Raw genomic sequence first — 20440 nt, forward strand, 5'->3', positions numbered from 1 at the left:
GTACGTGATTAAAAGATTTCTATCACTTATGCTTTTACGTCCCAGCTACTTTGAGGCGTATCACTTGAAGCAAAGTACAGTCGTTTTCGAATAAACTCTGAAACCTTTTAACAAACTATTTTCGTTAATGGATAATTTACTCTTGACCAATTAGTAAAAATTTGGTTGATTAATTGATGTTTTGTCTTGACAACCTAGAAACCAACTAATGATAATTGATCATGGAAACATGAAATCATTTTAATTTTTTTTTTGGTAAAAACTACAACCAAGAATAAGCGGATGTTCATGTACTTGTAGGCCAATTCTGGATTGATGTTCCTCATTTACGAAAAATACCTATAATTGGTGACCATTACTTACTAAATAAACTGTTTGTTAGAATCGATTATAACAGAAACGATGTATATATTAGTAGATTATAGGTTATAAAACCCACAAAAAAATTGGGCTTTTCCTTTAACCAGAATTGGTCTATACGAATGTCCACATTGGAAAATTCGGGGTTGTTGTTCTTCAACCATGAAGAACAATCGGCCGACGTATATGTGCCTATCCACTATTTGTGGATAAATATAGAGGATAAATATTCTAAAAAATTTCAGTTTTGAATATACATGCGAGAAAAATTAGAATCCTAATAAAGAGAAATTGGTTGAAAAAAAATGAGAAGGTAAAACTTAATATATTTGATTTAACTTTTAAGTTTTACTAATGAGGGTGAACTAGTACTTTCTTCTTTTTTAGACAACCCTTATCCTCTTATCTAAATGGGTGAAGAAAATTATAGGCCTCAAAGAACTGGGATCAACGTCAAACTACCCATATTTTATAGCATGGGACAAATAACATGGGTAAAATTTAGGACAATCAAATCCAACCTTTTGATCATTGTCATCTTCACACACTACCAATCCCAATACTAGAGCCACTCCCCTCTTCACCGTTTGAATACACGTCTAGTCACAAATGTGGGCCATTATCTGAGAAGTTACTTTCACTCAATTGTCGTGAACCTTTTTCCTATTGCTCACTAGTCATGTCATTTAATATTCACAACTTCCTGTCATGTTATTGTCGATTGTGCTAGTCATCAAGAGTTACATGATCCTTGACAGAGATCATCTACCAATTAACTAAGACATGAATGATAGATCAGGTAGGTGTAAAATGGTTTATGTGCATTTACAACACATATAAAAGAAAATATTATAATATCAAGTATTATTTTAAAAATGTTATAAGTTAACAATAATGTGTGTAACTTAGTGAAGGAAATAACTCGTGCAATCATGAGAAATATACATCATTGGGTCATCATTTTAACTTTTAAGGGTTGAAACTTGAGGAAAAGTCTAGCATAAATTCCCTGATTTGAGTTGTTTTCCTAGTTGTCATCGGTTCTGGAAATCAAAAAAAATTAGAAAAATATTTTCGATTTGGAAAATCAAGTCGAAACATGTACTTTCAGCTAGGAATCTAATAACTCCCGGCTGTAAATACCTTCAGAAGCTAATATTTTTTTACTCGAAATTCATCGAATCAGATTTCCTAACCATTCAAAGGAAAAAAATAGATGATGGGTTTCTTAGTTTTTTCTTTTTATGATGATCATTTTTATCATGATGAAACTATGATCATCATATTTATCATGATCTATGAATGAGAAGCAGAATGAGAAGATAATAGTTTTGAGTTTTTTTATGATCATCATCCTCATAATGATGAAATTATGATCATCATCTTCATCATGATTTATAAATGAGAAGAAAAGGATGAGGAAAATATTTTTTTTTTATCTTCATCTTCTTGATGATGAAATCGTGATCATCTTGATTTGTCAGTGAGAAGAGAAAAAAAAAGGAGAAGAGAAAATTATAAGATTTATGATTTTTTTTCTTTTTTGATGAATAGTGAAATTCAGGTGAGGGTACTTTTGACTTTTTCATATACCTTGAGTACCTTATCCATCTCTTGCCTATACATAACATTTTAAGTCCCAAAATCCTATTGGGTTGAAGCCCTAGGATTCTTTAATTAATATCAAATTAATATCTTAAGGTGACATATATTTGAATCAGTTCTTATCCAACATTATTCCAAGCCCATTTTTCACAGTTTCTTCAAGGTAAGCAACTCTTTCGTGTGCCATGCCATCATCAGTTAAACCTATACTATGTTCTCGCACTCCATTATATAGTTTTGTAGTTCTCAAGCTCATTATTATCTTGTTGAACTTTGGGTAACATCTTGTTCCTTGATTGTTTCCACAATTTGACTCCTTCATGCTTAGCCCTCTGGTGTGCTAATTTAACATTTAAATTGGCAGCTAATTCTTATGGGCGAGATTTGGCAATTCTAATATTGAATACAAATACGCTGAATGGAACGACGAAAGGTAGATGCGGTTAATGGAACAACGAAACGCAGAATTAAGTTACACTAAATGAAACAGTGCGCTCCGTTGAATGGAACAAGATCTTACCATCTCAGCCATTAGAGATGCTTAACCATCTCAGCCATTAGATTAAAAATTAAATCAATCTGCGTTGAACCATTCCACGAAAAGATGATTTTGGTTGCACTAAACCATTCAGCAAAACTACCTCGTTACTAGTTAGAATGCCACACATATATACATATAGAAAGAGATCGTGTTAACAAATAGACAACGCATTCCTTTTAATTTGCAACACTTTTCGAGTAATCTAGAAGTTAATCTCCCCTCGGTACATTTCCACATTTTTGTCCTTGTCCTTCCAATTCCTAATCTCTCTAAATTTGCCTTCGTATATTAAAATTGAACCATCAACAACGAAGACAAGATTGAAGAGGTTGCAATAACTCCTTTCGAGATTAAAAAAAAAAAAAAACTACAAAATGAATAATTCTTCAGCAAATTCGCCAGCAGGCAACAGATGATCGACTACTGGAAAAACGAAAATATATTTTATTTCTTTAGAAGTCTACTTGGCTTTAAAAGATATTCATCAATCATTTTCCCTGTATAAACTGTTGTGATAACGGACACGATAGATACTACTTTCTTTAGAATTGTCACATAATTCGTTTTATAAACCTATAATTTAGAATTTGAAACGCTTATATGCATTCTAGTGTTAACAATTAAATGTTACCACTCGGCACTCTGCTTACTTGATATATGAACCCAAGTTCCCACACTAGGAATACCTTGATGAACAACATACAGTATGTAGTACCCGGACGGGGCAAGAATGCTAGATTTAGGAGTTCTAACTTCGGTAGTGTACGTGGATGTTCCAACCTTGAGGGAGTTTCCACCTCCCAAATACAGCAACCTTTGATTCATGGAATAAGAATGAGTCGCGAACGAAGGGGATACCATTGTCACATTCACGTCGCATGGGCTATGTGTACCTGAAATCGTATATTGAACCCTTAAAATTTCTCCATAATTTAGACTTGTTTGTGCTGTAGGAAAAACAATGGTAGGTCTGATGGTGTCGAACTCTGTATGCAAATATGCCGGTGAGAAAGCTTCTAAACTTAAGTCTGTCGGGAAATCAACTCCAGTGAATACGTAACCATCATTTGGATTACTACCTCCTATTAAAACCCTGCCATCCCTCAGTAAAACTGATGATGAGTGGTACATTCTTGGTGTTTTTGATGGATTTTGGACTTGAAATCTTGAACCGACTGGCTTATCTGGGAAATAAATTACTGGACTCAGAACCGGGTTTGTAGCTTGTTCATAGCCGGACGTTCCACTTGAAGCACCATTGACGATCAAAACGTTGCCATCAGGAAGCAAAGTCATATCATTCATGACCCTAGGTGTGGGCATATTTTCCATGACCCATTGCGGTGAAGCATCGGTGATCTTAATTCTCCCACATGTCCTCAAAGCTGTAACGAAAACTCCTTTTTTGGCCTGAGGATATGAACCTCTGGGTGCACCGCCGCAAATCAATACCTCAGCTTCAGTTCCAGATGGACTCAATGGAAGTAGTACTGATGAACCCGAACTTGGGTAATTCCTTGGGTCACCACCGGGTATTTGCGGGTATGTTCTTACGATGGAATTCTTGTTGTAGTCCAATAAGATTGATTGGTTATTGGCAAAAATGAATAAGTTTCCGTCTACGTTTAGATGAACAAAAGGGTATAAATTGTTTTCTTCACCCGGATCATTTGTTTGAGTTAGAAACGGAAAATCGATAAGTGTTTTTGATGTCGGGTAAAATTCGTAATTGAATGACCGTCGACCACCGATGACAATAATTCTTCCATCGGGCAATATATGGTTTGTGGCGTACCATCTCGGTGCATTCAGTCCATCAAATTCCTGCCAGTCACAGTCGGTACAGGGTCGAAAGACTCGATATTTCTTTTCTCCATCATTGAACCCTCCGGTTTGCACTAGACGCCCATCCGCCAAAACGGAACCCGATGAACAAAATGGATCAGTTTGAACCATCAGTGGTCGAAACGAGTTATCATTAACGTTGTATTCAAGCGAATGAGCTGTGCAATCAACTTTAAGAACCAAATCATCAGGATTATACCGACATACACCATCAGGTAACCATAAATTAGACGGACCGAAATCAGTTCTATCAAATATGATAACACGATCATTGTTAAGTAATTGCATGTGCATTGCTGAAACACCAATGTTTTCCTGTAATAGTTTCCATTCTCCTAAAGTAGCCGCACGGGCAAGATTCGGATGACTTTTTCCGGCCATGCATAAAAGTTGCCAAACAAGCAAAGAAAGAATGACATTCATAGCTCTAGCAGTAATCATGTTTCAAAGAATGAATGAAAATCAAGAGAGAAGAATTCTAGTGTTTTTTGTTAATGAGAAGAAGAAGATTTCTCTGATGAGACAGTCTCTACTATATGGTTATCTATGTGCTTATATATGCTAGTTTAGTGGTTAGAAAGTCGTAAAAGAAAAAAAGACTGAAAATGTAGCACATAAACAACAATTAGGTAAAATTTGTGGATCATCTTGATATTCTTTTCTTGGTAAAGTTCTTTTCAAACTTGCAAGTTCATTGTATGGGGTTTTGTTTATTATTAAACATTTGGTTAATGAGTTCAATCAAGTTTTCTTTCTCAGAACATATTAAAAGTCCAACAAGTCCTGTTACGTTTCTGCTTAAATATAGATATTGTTTGGTTTTGATAAAGATAGCAGCCAATTTTATAGCAGCAACTCCTGCAAGAAGCTGGTCTAGTCTTAGACGAATGGATAACTCGGATGCATTGCTGAGGAGAATCAATTTAGCAGATAAAATCAATTTCACCAAACAATGTAGTGTAACCATAAGAAACTTAAAAACTAAAAAAAAAAAAAAAAAAAAAAAAGAAGTCAGAAACACCCATCCCTAACTAGGCCTTAACCTTTAGAGAGTCACCTAACGCATAAAAAATTCTCCTCTTGTCATTTCTAAGCGTGAACAACACCCATAGCTGTAATAGTCATTCTCCTAGCATGTTCAGTATAAGTAACAGCATAACGAATATCATTCTCTAAAAAGATCTTAAGAACACCACGACTCTCTTCCCATTGGCATGTTCCACTTCACCTGTTCTTGTTAGTCTTCTAATATTATATCTCTAAACCATCCTCTGTTGCCGTCTCTCAGGTATCTTTTTATTTTTGGCTGCTTCAAAGCAATATTCAAGCATGAGCAAGTGTTTCGATATACTGAAATCCTTCTAATTCATAGATATACTGATCAATATCATACATTTCCTTAAAACTCTTGTTTTTAAGGTCAAAGGATATCACCTTGTCCCTCCTTATCCTTAATATCAACCTTGACGAATCTTTGCCTTCTTCAATAAGAAGCACATCCAAATCAAAACGATTGAATATAGAAACTCTATTTTGTTAATGGACTAAGATCAACGTAATACCTGACATTCCATCTCGTATAATCCGTACGCATCTCCCAAATGTTAACACGGGGCATGTCGCCTTTACACATCTCCATAAGATGAATATGTCCCCTACTCTCCTTAAAGTATAAAATATCTCCTTTGGAATGCGGCTGCGTTGACATTGCAACTGTCTTCATTAATTCACAACCAATATCAAAATAGTGAAGAGTTGCCGTTCGATGTTCGTTCCAGTGCACTGAACCATTCCAGTACACACCAGACTCCGATAATCTACCAGGCGGAGACAAGGGAAAAGGGAAGTGTAGTTGCAGGAAATCCTATGACCACACAAATATAAGAATCTATGAATTATTAAGTGATCATGGTAGAAATTATCTTTTTATTATATCAAGATCTCAAGATATATTACAAGAAGATATGAAACCCTAGGTTTCTTTTACACGGATTTTCTCTCTCCTAACTTCTTGACCAAAAATTCTAAAAAGAACTCTCTTTCTCACAAGGCCAATCTACCCTTTATACAGGGTGTTACATAGTGGATGACAGCTAAGATAACCCCTTATTTCGGAATGACCGTCCGTTATTATCGCACACTTATACCTGCGTACATCGCAGACCTTTCATACTTCGCACAGATCCTCACATTTTACTCGTGATTATGCTGACTTCATCTGATACGTCATCTTGACTTAACTGTGTACGATCATATTCGCTCTCATTATATCTTCTTTTCTTCGCATAACTTGTATGTGCGATACTTTATTCCTACATTTTGTCTCTTCTCATATCGTTCTTTCCGTGAAATGAGCGAAATGAGAACCTTTTAATCTTTGTTATCGCACATGTTCAACTTTTCAAATTTTATCCCACCGACACATCTCCGGATTTTAAGATTTCTTTTTTAATACGTATCTTTTTAACCATACATTTCTTGACACATCTTTTTAACCGCCTCTTTATATCCGTTTATTTCTCGCATTAATGAAATAAAGCCTCGGGAACGGTGAATAACTTCCCCTTTTAAGTGTTTCTTCTTATTTCTCTCTGCTACTACATCCTTTATGTACTATTATTTACAGTTCAGTTTCTCTTTCTTACTGTTCTTCACGTCCTGATTTAATCTTATTGCTTTCATCATTCCCATTCTGAAAATGGTTATATCAATTGCTAAGAAAAATGAATTGGCCTTCACATCTTTAAAACAAGAACTCGGCACCAGAGGTTATTCACTCACTCTTCCCCCTGGATGTAATTATTCATCCAAACTCACTCTTGATTTGATCAACTCAAAACGATGGACAAATCAAAGAATCATTGTCTCCTTAGAGCAACTTCAGAATGGTCTTCTTATTCCGTTGTATAATCCTAACATCCCTTTATTCTATGAAATCCTTGCTGACAAGCGATTTGCTCGAGTCGTTTTTCAATTGAATGGTGACGCAATTAGAATAGTTCTTGAATATGCTCGTCGCCCAGCTGGATTGGGAACTTCTTATGAATATGCAGTGCAAAACAAACTGTATCTTGATAGTGTTATTGACCCCCGTAAGTATATACTATTGATAACTTATTTCAGAATTACTACGTGGCACTTATGAAAAATGAATCTATAAAATAGGTCATTCACATAAGAAGAAATGAAAATATCGATGAGAATAAAAGAATAATGCGAGATGTTGATTGGAATAGTAACTCCCACAAGACTTGTCATAGATCCAATGATTTGGGTTGGGTGAATTGTCCTGTTAGTGTAACGGGTCCTTATGTAGCTGGCAGAGCTATCGATAACTCGGATCTTCCTATTCCTGAGAAATTTTCTCATTATCATCCTTGGGAATTCATCTTGTCCGAAGAAGAGAAAAAGGTATGTAATATATTTGCATTGCTATTTTTACCTTCGCATATTTATTATTTTCGCACTAACATTTAAATTCTCCCATATTAGACTATAAAGGGGAAAGATAAAATCAAGCAAGATAAGAAATCCGTTGAAGACTCTCCTTCGCGGAATAATAAGGTAAGGAACATTCCACCTTTCATTTTAACAATTTTGTTTCCTCTGTTACTTATCATTATTATTCGCGTAGGTGAGTTTTTCTTGTGTCAAGACTAAGAAGAGGATCAAAATCAAATCTAAAAGAACCCGATCTGCTTCTTCTCCCTCAAATCTTGAAAAGAAGCGTAAGAGGGTATATGATTCCGCTTCAAATACTGAATCCAGCGACGATGACACCCTCGCATCTGAAGAATCATCAATTGATTCTTCAATGAAAGTCTTATCTGGCGTGTTTTTGGATTCCATGACTTCTATGGGTAATGATAAGTTAACTCGTACCCTTGAAATGGTATCAAAAATTTATGATGCTCCACGCTTAGATGATTCTTCACTTCGCAGAGCTTCATCTTTATTAAGTCCCAGCTGTCAATTTTCTTTTGGTCTTCTGGTAATTTCTATCTTTTTTTAGTTTCTTAGCAAGTTTTAATCTTCGCATCATCGTATCATTTCCTCATTCTATATCATTAATTCTTTATCTTCGCAGATGTCTCGCATGTTATATGCAGTATCCTTAGATTATGAAAGAAGACTTCAATCTCTTTCAACTAAGAATTCCAAACTTGAAGTTGAAGTTTCTACTTCTGCGAATAAGATATCAGAGCTTCATAAAAGGAATTATCAACTGAATGGTATTTTATTCTATAACAACTTCAAACGTCGTTTTTGGGAATCCAAAGGTAGAATTAAAATTTTAGAAACAAAAAATAACTCCCTTATTGATGAGAAAGATAAAGCTATTCTTAAGGGTGCGAAGGGATTATAAAATTTTCAAAGACTTTTACTTGAAGTCTAAGTCGAGCGAGATTTAGCTTTACGCGATAAGGAAGCACTATGTAGGAAAGAAATATTATCCGATCTCAGCTCCTTATAGAAAGTGAAGATGAGTTAAATGGGTTGCTAGAGTTCTGAATGATGCTAGAACTGATTTAGCTATAAAAGTGAGCCTTGAATCCGAACACACTTCTTTAGTTAAAGACATTATTTCCAATAATGAAGTTCATTTACTGCTCTTTTATATTTGCTATTTCTTCTGAAAGAGAAAATATATTCTTTCCAATTCTAACCCCACTTTATATTTCGCAGAGAAAGAGAAGACTTATGTTGAAGAAATTAAAGAATTGAAGAAATAACTCGAAGAATCCAAAGGGATATCAGAAGATTCGGGTGCGAAGTATACTGCCCGTGTTTCCAAATATCGCAAGCTCAAGATGAATTATGTTGTTATTGTCTCAAATAATAACAAAGATGCCATTCATGGTCGTAACGCAGCAGTTAAGATAGTGTGCGAAGAAAATAATATTCCCCTTTCCAATTAACCTATTGAAGTGTTTCTCCCAACGAATATATTGCTTTTATTTCTGATAGTGAGGCTGAGTATGAAGAATACGAAGAGGGTGAAGAAGAAATTCACGATTCTGACGTTGAGCGAAACAATAATGATAATTCTAATGATAATCAGAATAATGAAGATAATCCACACGAAGACTGATTGCTTTTTGTCGTTGTAGATTCTTCTTTCTGCATCTTGTATATCCTTGTGTCTTTTTAAATCTTTCCCTTTTAATGCTCTTCTTGAATATACATTAGACTTCTTAAATATAATGATCATTTTCTTTCCTTTATTTTTATATTTGTATTTGTCAAATACCAACTTTTCTCATGTGATCATGAGTTTATTATATGGGGAAAGTAACATCTTTTTTGGTGCTTGCATTCCCATTCTTTCCTCTGTTAGTTGATGCAGAATGATATACTCATGATCTTGTATGTTTCGCATACCTCAGTCATGTACTTGTACGAGTTTTTTCACAACGTATGATAATAGATCATAATTCTTATGCTTCACAACATGTATCTCTAGAGGTCTTATTGTGCCTTCCTAAGTAAAGGTCTTATTTTGTCTGTCTCCATTTTTCTGTGCGATGAAATCGCAGTTGTATTGTTACTTCTTCAGGTTTCTTGTACGAAGAAATCGCAGGACGTTTTTACATTTTACTGTATCGACCCATTGATCTCGTCTTAACTTATTCTTGTATTATTACCTCTTCAGGTTTTCTCGTGCGTAAATGCAATAAGCTTTAATACTCCCGTGAGTAAAAAGCCGGATTGAAGAAATATGTTGTAAGCCGCTACCTGAGATATCAAATGGTGGATGAAAAATCAGTCGTTGCTCAGGCTCATGAACTTCAGAATATAGCTCATGAAATTATGACGGAAGGTATGAAAACTGATGAAAAATTTCAAGTATCTGTATTGATTGATAAATTACCCCCATCTTGGAAAGGTTTTCGTAATGCTTTGCGTCATAAAACTAAGGAATTTTCTCTTGAAAGTTTGATTGTTAAGCTCAGGGTTGAAGAGGAAGCACGGAAACAAGACATAAAACTAAGGAAGAGATTCTTATCGTTTCCAATAATAAGAATCAGACTCAACCGAGTTTGAAACCTAAGAAAAAACCGATGAAACCTGACCAGAACCAAAGGAAAGGAAAACCTATTCAAAACAAGAACCCACACCCATCAAGGAAATTTCAGAATTCTGATTCTGAGTTCCTTTGTTATACCTGCGGTAAACAAAACCACATGGCTTGGGATTGCAGGAATAACAAAGGAAAGAATAACGCACAAGCTAATGCTGCTGAAAGCGTTATAATTGCCATGATTTCTGATCCAGATATTCACATGGTTGGTGGAACCGATGGGTGGTGGATAGACAGTGGTGCTTCGCGCCATTGTTGTTTTGATAGGTCCTTATTTAAGAGCTATGCAGAAATCAAGGATAAGAAAGTGTTGTTGGGAGACTCCCATACCACTATTGTGAAAGGTTCTGGTACGGTAGAACTGAAGTTTACCTCTGGGAAGACAATTATGCTGAAAGATGTCCTCCACACTCCATTAATGAGAAAGAATCTTGTTTCCGGCTATCTTCTTAACAAGGATGGGCTGTATCAAACTATTGGATCTGATGTTCACACAATTACTAAAAGCAGAGTGTTTGTAGGAAAAGGTTATGGTGATGATGGAATGTTTAAGCTTAATATTGAACTGAATAAAATTGCTTCTTCTTCTTATATGGTGTGTACTTTTAATGTTTGGCATGCTAGACTTTGTCATGTGAACAGTAGATCAGTAGATACCATGAGCAAGCAAGGTCTTATTCCAAAACTATCCATGCATGATTTTTAAAAATGTGAATCTTTTAGTCCAGCTAAGATAACCAAGAGTTCCCATAAATCTGTTATTAGAGAATCTAAACCATTGGAGTTAGTGCATTCTGATTTCTGTGAATATGAAGGTATATTCACTATAAATGGAAAGAGATATGTCATGACTTTTATTGACGATTATTCTAATTATACCTATGTTTACTTGCTAAGTCATAAGAATGAATCTATTGAAAAATTTAAGGTTTTTATTGATGAAGTTGAAAATCAATTTGGTACGAACATTAAGAGATTTCATAGTGATAGAGGAACTGAATATGATTCTGAACCATTTACTGAAATTTATGAATCTTCTGGAATTATACATGAAAACACTGCTCCGTATAACCCTGAAATGAATGGAAAATCTGAAAGAAAGAATCGTACATTTACTAATCTTGTGACTGCATGTTTTCTGAGTTCTGGTGCTGCCCCTCATTGGTCGGGAGAAATTTTGTTGACTGTTTGCTATGTTTTGAATCGTGTGACAAATTCAAAAACTAAAATTTCACTCTATGAACTTTGGAAAAACAGAAAACCAAATGTATCTTATTTTAAAGTATGGGGTTGTTTGGCTTATGTTCGTATTCCTGATCCTAAAAGATCAAAGCTAGCTAGTAAAGCTTACGAATGTGTTTTTGTTAGGTATGCTCAAAACAGTAAAGCTTATATATTTTTTGATCTAAATAATAAAGTTATTATTGAATCTATTGATGTTGATTTCTTTGAAGATAAATTTCCTTTTAAATGTAGAAATAGTGGGGGTTCTTTACCTAGTACAAGTTTTGAACTTAGAATAGAAGAACCTAGAACTGCAGAGACTAAAGAGGCTGAAGTTGAACCCAAACGTATTAAAAGGGCTAGGATTGTGACAGACTAAGGTTCTGACTTTGAAATTTATACCTTAGAGGAAGACCCTTCTAGTCTTCAAGAGGCACTTAATTCTCCTGAATCCGGTTTTTGTCAAGAAGCCATAGATAATGAAATGGACTCCTATAACCTTAATGGAACTTGGCACCTAGCATATTTACCCCTTGGTTGCAAAGCAATAGGTTGTAAATGGGTACTTAAAAGGAAGTTGAATCCTGATGATTCAGTAGACAAACACAAAGCTAGGTTGGTAGCTAAAGGATTTAGACAAAGAGAAGATGTAGATTTTTTTGATACTTACTCTCCCGTTACAAGATTGACTTCTATTCATGTTTTGATTGATGTTGTTGTTGTGCATAATCTTGTTGTTCATCAAATGGATGTTAAAACAACTTTTTTAAATGGTGAATTAGAAGAAGAAAATTACATGGAACAACCTGAAGGTTTTGTTGTTCCTGACCAAGAACATAAAGTGTGTAAGTTAGATAAGTCATTGTATGGGTTTGAAACAACTTCCTAAGCAATGGCATGAAAAATTTGATAATTTGATGATTTCATATGGTTTCAGAATTAATGAAAGTGACAAATGCATATATTATAAGTTTGAAAACAATACATGCATCATGATTTGTTTATATGTGGATGATTTGCCGATTTTTGGTCCAAACTTGTCTGTGGTTGAAGAAACTAAGTATATGCTTAAGTATAACTTTGAAATGAGAGATTTGGGTGAAGCTAGTGTAATTCTGGGAATTAAGATTACTAGAACTAATGATAATATTTCTTTGGATCAGTCTCATTATATTGAAAAGATTTTAAAGAAGTACAACTATTTTGATTGTAAACCTGTGAGTACTCTTTTTGATGTTAGTGTTAAACTGTTTAAGAATACTGGTGATAGCATTAGACAATCTTAATATGCTAGTATAATTGGTAGTCTTCGTTATGCAACTGATTGTAACAGACCAGACATTGCATATGCAGTGGGGTTTTTATGCAGGTTTACCAGTTGTCCTGGTTTGGAACACTGGAATGCAGTTGAGAGGGTTATGCGGTATCTTAAAAAGACCGTTAACCTAGGATTACACTATAAGAGATTTCCTGCAGTCCTTGAAGTATACAACGATGTTGATTGGAACTCTCTTTCAGATGACTCCAAGGCCACTAGTGGATATTTGTTTAATATTGCTGGTGGCGTTATGTCTTGGAAGTCAAAGAAACATACAATTCTGGCTCAATCTACGATGGAGTCTGAATTGATAGCACTAGCAGCAGCTAGTGAAGAAGCAGGATGGTTGAGAAACTTGCTTTCTCAAATTCCTGTATGGGATAGACCGATACCAGCTATTATGATCCATTGTGATAGTACCGCGGCTATTGCAAAAGTACATAACTGTTTTTATAATGGTAAGAATCGATAAATACGTCGAAAGCACATCACAGTTAGAGAGTTTCTCACAACTAGTTTTGTACGTGTGGATCATGTTACGTCGGAAGAGAACTTAGCTGATTCTTTGACGAAAGGATTAACTAGGCAAAAGGTATTATATACCTCTAAAGGCATGGGACTTTTTCCCACTAGAAGTTGAGTCATTTTGTGATGGATACCCACCTAGAAATAGGTTCAAAGGGAATAACGATTCACAAATGATATGGAGATAGAATCATGCACCTTTCCCATGGCATGATATCCTGAAGCGGGTTAAGGTTGAGTTTTTTAACTCTTAATGAAGTCTATAGCTCTGTATAAAGTGGGGTACCAAGCTACAGTAGTACCTTTGATAGACTCTCCTATGTGAATGAGAAAGTGTGGCCGCTTTCTATGAGAACATGGGCAGTTCTCTAGAACATTCATTGAAACTGGGATAAGCACAGGGCCGTAATGTGCTGGCATTTAAGAATTTACTCTTAGTATAGTTGTGTGTGTGTGTGTTATGTAATTTGATCTCTCCATAGATTTCAAAGACATGTGTTCAATCTGTGACAGAGTTCAGAGAATTTAATACTATGTAAAGGTTCAAAATCGAAAGATACCTTTGCTTATGCACATAACTATACGAATCCTTCTCAATGATTTTAAAAATATAAACAGGGGATTGTTGAGATATATGTTTAAAAATAATTCTTTTATACATTTATATCAACAATTCGAGCTTGGCCCAGTGGTTAAGAATTTTGGGCCTGGAGGGTTAGGTCTCAGGATTGAATCCCCCCTCAACTGATTTTCCATATATATTATTATATGTATATAACATTAGTCTGGGAGAGGGGTCTCCGGAGGTCTCTTGAATTTGGAAAGTATTTTTGCTTTTTATAAAAGATTTTTTCAAACCGTTTTTTTTACTGCACTTAATTATGTTTTAATTGCGCTAATTATGGCATGATTTATTTGCCCGTTTTTTTACTGTTTCGAATGGAATTTTAATTGCAGCAAATAATCCAATGTATTCTCCATTAATCTGCATTGACTGCCTGGTTATAAAAACAGTTTTGAGAACAGAAAGAAGATACAAGTTTTTACACTATTGTTTTTCTGAGAATCAAGAGACCAAAAATACTGAGCAAGAATAGAGAGAGTAAAAGTAATCGATTTCTCATTGTGTGCTTGAGAGATCGAAAGAGAGTTTTTCTCGGCTGTTTTATCCTGGGGGCATTGTGGCGGAAAAGAACTGCTTGCAAAAAATCAAGGTAGAGCCACGAAACGTCCTAAAGAGAGCGACCTGGTCGTGACTCAGCCGTCACTTTGTTTTGTGTCTTAATCTCTGTTTTGCAGGTGTGAAATCGGCAATTGTTCCAACAAGTTTAGGACGTATCTTTTGCCATGGAATCTTAAAAGAAAACAGTTGCTGATATCAACAAGGCGTTCAAGTTTGAAGGACTTTACTTCAGAAGATGGAAGCTAAAGTTGTTTTTCTACCTCAAACTGATGAAGTTGCACATGATGGTGACCTCCATCAAACCAGCTGATCCACAAGATGCAGAAGCTGCAGAAAAAGCATCTCCAGCCGCAACAAGTGCAACTCTCAACCAACTCTTAATCAAGTGTTTTGTAATGACTTATATGAGGTATGTTTTGAAAACCCAGTTACAATTTGGTTTATTTTGTTCGATTTAAGTTTAATTTCTATCAAAAATTAGGGCTTTAGATGAAAATTGAAATTGAAATTTCTGGGTTTTCGTGAGTTACGGTTGATTTTAACTCAATTACGAACAGTAACTGGATATTTTTGATGTTGTTCCGGTTGGTAATAGTTCAATTACCAACCGTATGTTCTTATATCTGAGAATTTTCTTCAGTTACGGTTGGTAACCATTTTAGTTTACGAACCGTAACTCAGTTACGGTTGGTATCGAGCATTTGGCTACGAACCGTAACTCAGTTATGGTTGATATCGAGCATTTGGTTACCAACCGTAACTGAGTTACGGTTGGTATCGAGCATTTAGTTACCAACCGTAACTGGTTTTACGATTGGGTTTTCTTCAAATTTAACCAGTTACGGTTGGTAGTTCATCTTTTACGAACCGTAACTTCGATTTACGGTTGGTTATGAGCAAAATTACAACCGTAATTAGCTCTGAAAATGTAAAAGAATTGAATTTTTTACGTACTTTAGATAACTTTGAGGGACAAAAAGCTAGTTGGGACTAATTTAGAAGTATACCCGTTCATTTTCAGGTCATGGTTCTTCATTTTGTTGGTTAATTTCTCCAATTGATTGAGATTGATCTTCTCCTCTAAACTTTTATTTTAACTTTAAAAATCTGATTTTGGTTTTGATTTTGAGTTAATATAAGTGAAATTAGTCATTAACACTAAACTTGATTATCATCACTAAATTAGGTTATCAATTATGAGGATTAATTTATCATTTCCAGTATTTTTTTATAAAAGACACCTTGAATGATCATGTAATGACCCTTTTTGTCCTATTAGAATGCCGCCCCTCTAATAAATCATGCCGTCCCTATAACGGGTTACTTTTATTTTTACTGCACAACTGAAGTTTTTCTCAGCTCAAACAAATTTATTGAGTGACTAAAACAAAACAAAAAAACTTATGCTGATTTCAATTTTTAAATACAAATTAAAAAGAAACTAAAAAGAAAAAGAATATTGAAAAAACTTACTGAACCAATTGGCGACAGAACGCCGTATTCTTGTTCTTTTACCACTTGCTCTATTGAGACGTAGAGCCAAAGGCCGCTAGGGTTTGGCCAAGAGAGACAAAATCTGCAACCAAATTTACTTCAACTGATTGTATTTGTGAGCCGGCAGCATATATATGTCGTGCGGTTGTTGGGCTTACATGTACCGTGTGGGAACCTCCGAGGCTTGGGCCGGGTTACTAATGATATGGGGGTACTTAAATCTTCCAAATCCACCAACTCAAGCCTACTGTTTCGTATGTGTATATTAATGCAGGGAAAATTAGGCTAAGGACCCAAAAAAAAATTTATTCTTATTGTTAGGCCCAAGAATAATTTAAGTTCTATGACATCAATAATATACGAAATTTTGAAAAATGTCTGCATAAAGAGTTAAGCATCCTAATTTTTTAGGGGTATAACTAGCAAACAAACTAGAATATAACATATCTAAAACACCGTGCCTAAAATTTTACAAGTTTTATATCGTTGGAAATCTTTTTAAGAGAGCTCCACAACGAGTACAAACAACAATATAAAAAAAAATCATTAAAAAATAGGAGGTTATCATCATTTTAAGCAAAATTTTCGAAAACTTAATACATAACCATTATGCAGCCACCCAAAAAAGATGCATAACACATTATGCAGACACAACAAAAAGATGCATAAAACGTTTTGCAACCATATTTTGGTTCACGCATTTACTAATTTAGTTATGCAACCACTAAAACAATATATACGCCTACAAAAATAACATCTCAAAAACAAAAGATGCATAACGAATTATGCAATAATTTTCTCGACTACATAACAAGTTATGCATCTATTGTTTTGGTTAGTTTCAGTGCTTACAAAAAAAAGTCGATGCATAATGCGTTATGCAGCCGTAATTTTTGATGCATATCAAGTTATGCATCAATTTTTTTATTTCAGTGCTTACAAAAAAGTAGTTGTAGAATGCTTTATGCATCCATTTTCATGACTGTGTAACATGTTATGCAGATATTGTTGCACGAACATGATATGTTATGCAGTCTTTTTTCTTTTTTTTCAATACTAAAAAAAAGTAGCTGCATAACGTGTTATGCAACCATTTTCTAGACTGCATCACATGTTATGCAACAACTTTTCTAAATGCATAACATGTTATGCAACCATTTTCTCGGTGCATAATAGGTTATGTAGTCACTTTTGTATCTGCATAACGGATTATGCAACAATTTCTTTAGACGCATAGAAGAATTATGATCTCTTGTATAAAACCCTAATATGATCGGTTATCACTACACTGACAATCGCAAAAAAATAAAATAATCATTATGCTAAAGAACTGCACACTTTTGTTCATGTTCTAGCATTAATCTGGAAGCCACACTTGATTTATATACTAAACAAACAAAACAAGTCGAGTAAGTCATTACAGAACATGTTTCATGGGATTCCATATACTTCAATGCTGAATTACAATCATTCAATAGCGTACACATGCAGTCTCCTAAACCTATAAAATATTCTTCTTAGGCATTGTTACACATGCACAATACAATGCACAAACAAACCATTCAAAACAACGCTTAGCCTATATCGTAATCCTAAGGTGCCGAGCGTAATAGCACCAGCCTTCAAGTAAAAACATTGCTTCTCCATAACAAAAATAAAATAGTATAAAGAGAAGAGATGCTTCACTGCTCCTTCCATCCCAGTAAGAATCACTCCCTCAAAATTATATTCAGTCCATTACCACCAACTCTGAAAAAAATTAAAAATTATTAGTTCAACATTAATAATAATTCACTGAATAAGACAGGAGGAATCAAAATCATTCGTAAGCTATGTTTTTTGTTTCTCCACAGAATGATGTTTGTGGAAAACACTGCAGAAAGATAGACATAGAGGAACGAAAATGGAACAGTTCCAGGTTTAGTTTGACGAAAATTGTCGGTTTCTCCAATACTAATAATATTTTGGAAATGTGGCTTACTAAGTTGTAACCACCATATTGTAAGCTTTGAATTTCATCCAACACTCTTTGTAAATAGATTCTCTTTAAAACTTTATATAGATATGTGTGCAGTCTGTGTTGCAAGCAGTATGAAGTGAACTGGTTGTAAAATATAGGTGTACGTACAGAGAGACTTAACAAGAACTGCTGAAAAAGGTCTACGCAGCATCAACTTAAATAGAATCCTAAAGAATCATTTATGTAGTCTCTTCAGTCATGTATTGATATTTGAACCGTACTTGCATTGCATATTGCATATCTAAAAAATGAAAAAACAAATATGTAAGCTACCGAAAATTTCATATTTCCCGTCACTCAGGGTAAATTTTCTTTTTCGCTGACTATCACAGACAAAAGATAATCAAACGAAAAGTTAGATTGAAAATCTCAATATCTAAGCTTTTATGAGATTAAATATACAGGTTTGTAAATCTGGTTTGGTTAATAACAAATCTTTAATTGAAATTTGTTTTGATAGAAAATCAATTTTCGATGTAGAACAAGGTTTTTTTCTAAAATTAGTCTTCCAAATCACTAGGATCTCACTACTTCAAAAGCAAAATCAAGGAAAGAGAAGGGGATTCATCCTTTTAATGTCGATTGTTGATGTAACTTAATTTTGAGGCGGAAATCATATAGAAACCTCAACCCCAATTCGATCCATCCATAAATCTAAATTTTACTTTTTTATCAAGAACTCTAGATAAGAAATCTTACTAAATTCACATCTCTCCTTGTTAATCCCTAATTACACCATCACTGATGAAGATTTTCATCTGATCTCTCCGATATATAGAAGTCTTCAATAATACGCTTGCGAATTCTTTCTGTATTTCATTATAGGTGAGAGGGAAGAAGAAGAATTGAGTAGTAGTTCGGTTAAAACAAGGTGGCCAAAACATAATTTTATGTGGGCTTGAGTGAATTTTTTTGATAGATAATGGGTGCGCCGATGAACTTTTGGGACGGTGGGTTTGACAATGAAAATAATTTGAAAAATGGTGTGGTCGTAGTTTTCACATTAATGTATTGGGAAAATCAGAGTTGACCACGTATCAATTTTTTTTAGAAGAATCCTTTTTTTTTGTTGCGTAACTCATTTGTTCAGTTGTTCTGATCCCAAAATTTAAAGTGAAACAAAAAACACATAAACGCTAGCATTGAAAGGAATTTAGACAGTTCATACCACCTTACTCTGATCAGCATTTTTCCCGTTCAATGTATGCATCATTCCCTCATACTCATATAAAATGAATTCTAGAGAACATGATAAAAACATTCCCGCAGGAAAACAATACATGCATGAATTTGGTTACGTTTATATAATATAACTCTTCAATTAGTGCTGATAGTGTCATGCACACCAATATTATACACACATATAAATAGTAACTTACACTTTCATCAATGATTATAGTTTCGGTTTTTAAACTGTGTACCATTTAGACATTATTATGTTCTTGTTTAGCTGTTCATATATACCATCGAGACATTGGTGAATACTAATAAGAAAAAATTGAAGAACATGAAACCAACTTACTTTCTGTCGGCTCTCCCTCACACAATATACTTATAGGTTTGGAACAACCTTGAAGGCCATCATGTTGAGGAACCGAGTTTCAATGAAGTCTTATCATTAAAATTGCTTGGATTGTAAATCTCTAACTAGCATTTGAGATTTCTAACATTCTTTTATTTTCCCTTTCTATAATAAATACATAATTTGATGCTTCATTTAACAATATTTCCCACTAGTGAAAAATAAAAGGCCACAATTAAAACAGTCGGAGAATTGTTTTTCTTAAGTTTCCTCCATATCAACAAATAATTTTTCTTCGGTCCCCGTTTACTTCAGCGTGTTAGATTTTTATTTAAATTACTCCAACAAACACTGCAAGCTTCATTTCATTCCAGGAACTATATATCTTCACCTGAATTACGTACGTGATTAAAAGATTTCTATCACTTGTGCTTTTACGTCCCAGCTACTTTGAGGCGTATCAATTGAAGCAAAGTATAGTCGTTTTCGACTAAACTATGAAACCTTTTAACAAACTATTTTCGTTAATAGATAATTTATTCTTGACTAATTAGTAAAAATTTGGTTGATTAATTGATGTTTTGTCTTGACAACCTAGAAACCAACTAATGATAATTGATCACGGAAACATGAAATCATTTTGATTTTTTTTTTTTTGGTAAAAACTACAACCAAGAATAAGCTGATGTTCATGTACTTGTAGGGCACTTCTGGGTTGATA

General features: G+C 34.4%; 1 protein-coding gene across 1 annotated transcript; it reads right to left on the minus strand.

Annotated features, from left to right (window-relative positions):
- Window positions 1-2891: 2891 nt before the first annotated feature.
- LOC113295278 (aldehyde oxidase GLOX-like) lies at window positions 2892-4891 on the minus strand. Its single transcript, XM_026543627.1, has one exon. It carries the CDS (start codon window positions 4790-4792, stop codon window positions 3134-3136), a length of 1659 nt encoding a protein of 552 aa, XP_026399412.1. The 5' UTR covers window positions 4793-4891; the 3' UTR covers window positions 2892-3133.
- Between the last annotated feature and the right edge of the window lie 15549 nt (window positions 4892-20440).

Source organism: Papaver somniferum, chromosome 7 (assembly GCF_003573695.1).
Source record: "Papaver somniferum cultivar HN1 chromosome 7, ASM357369v1, whole genome shotgun sequence".
Taxonomy (NCBI): Eukaryota; Viridiplantae; Streptophyta; class Magnoliopsida; order Ranunculales; family Papaveraceae; genus Papaver; species Papaver somniferum.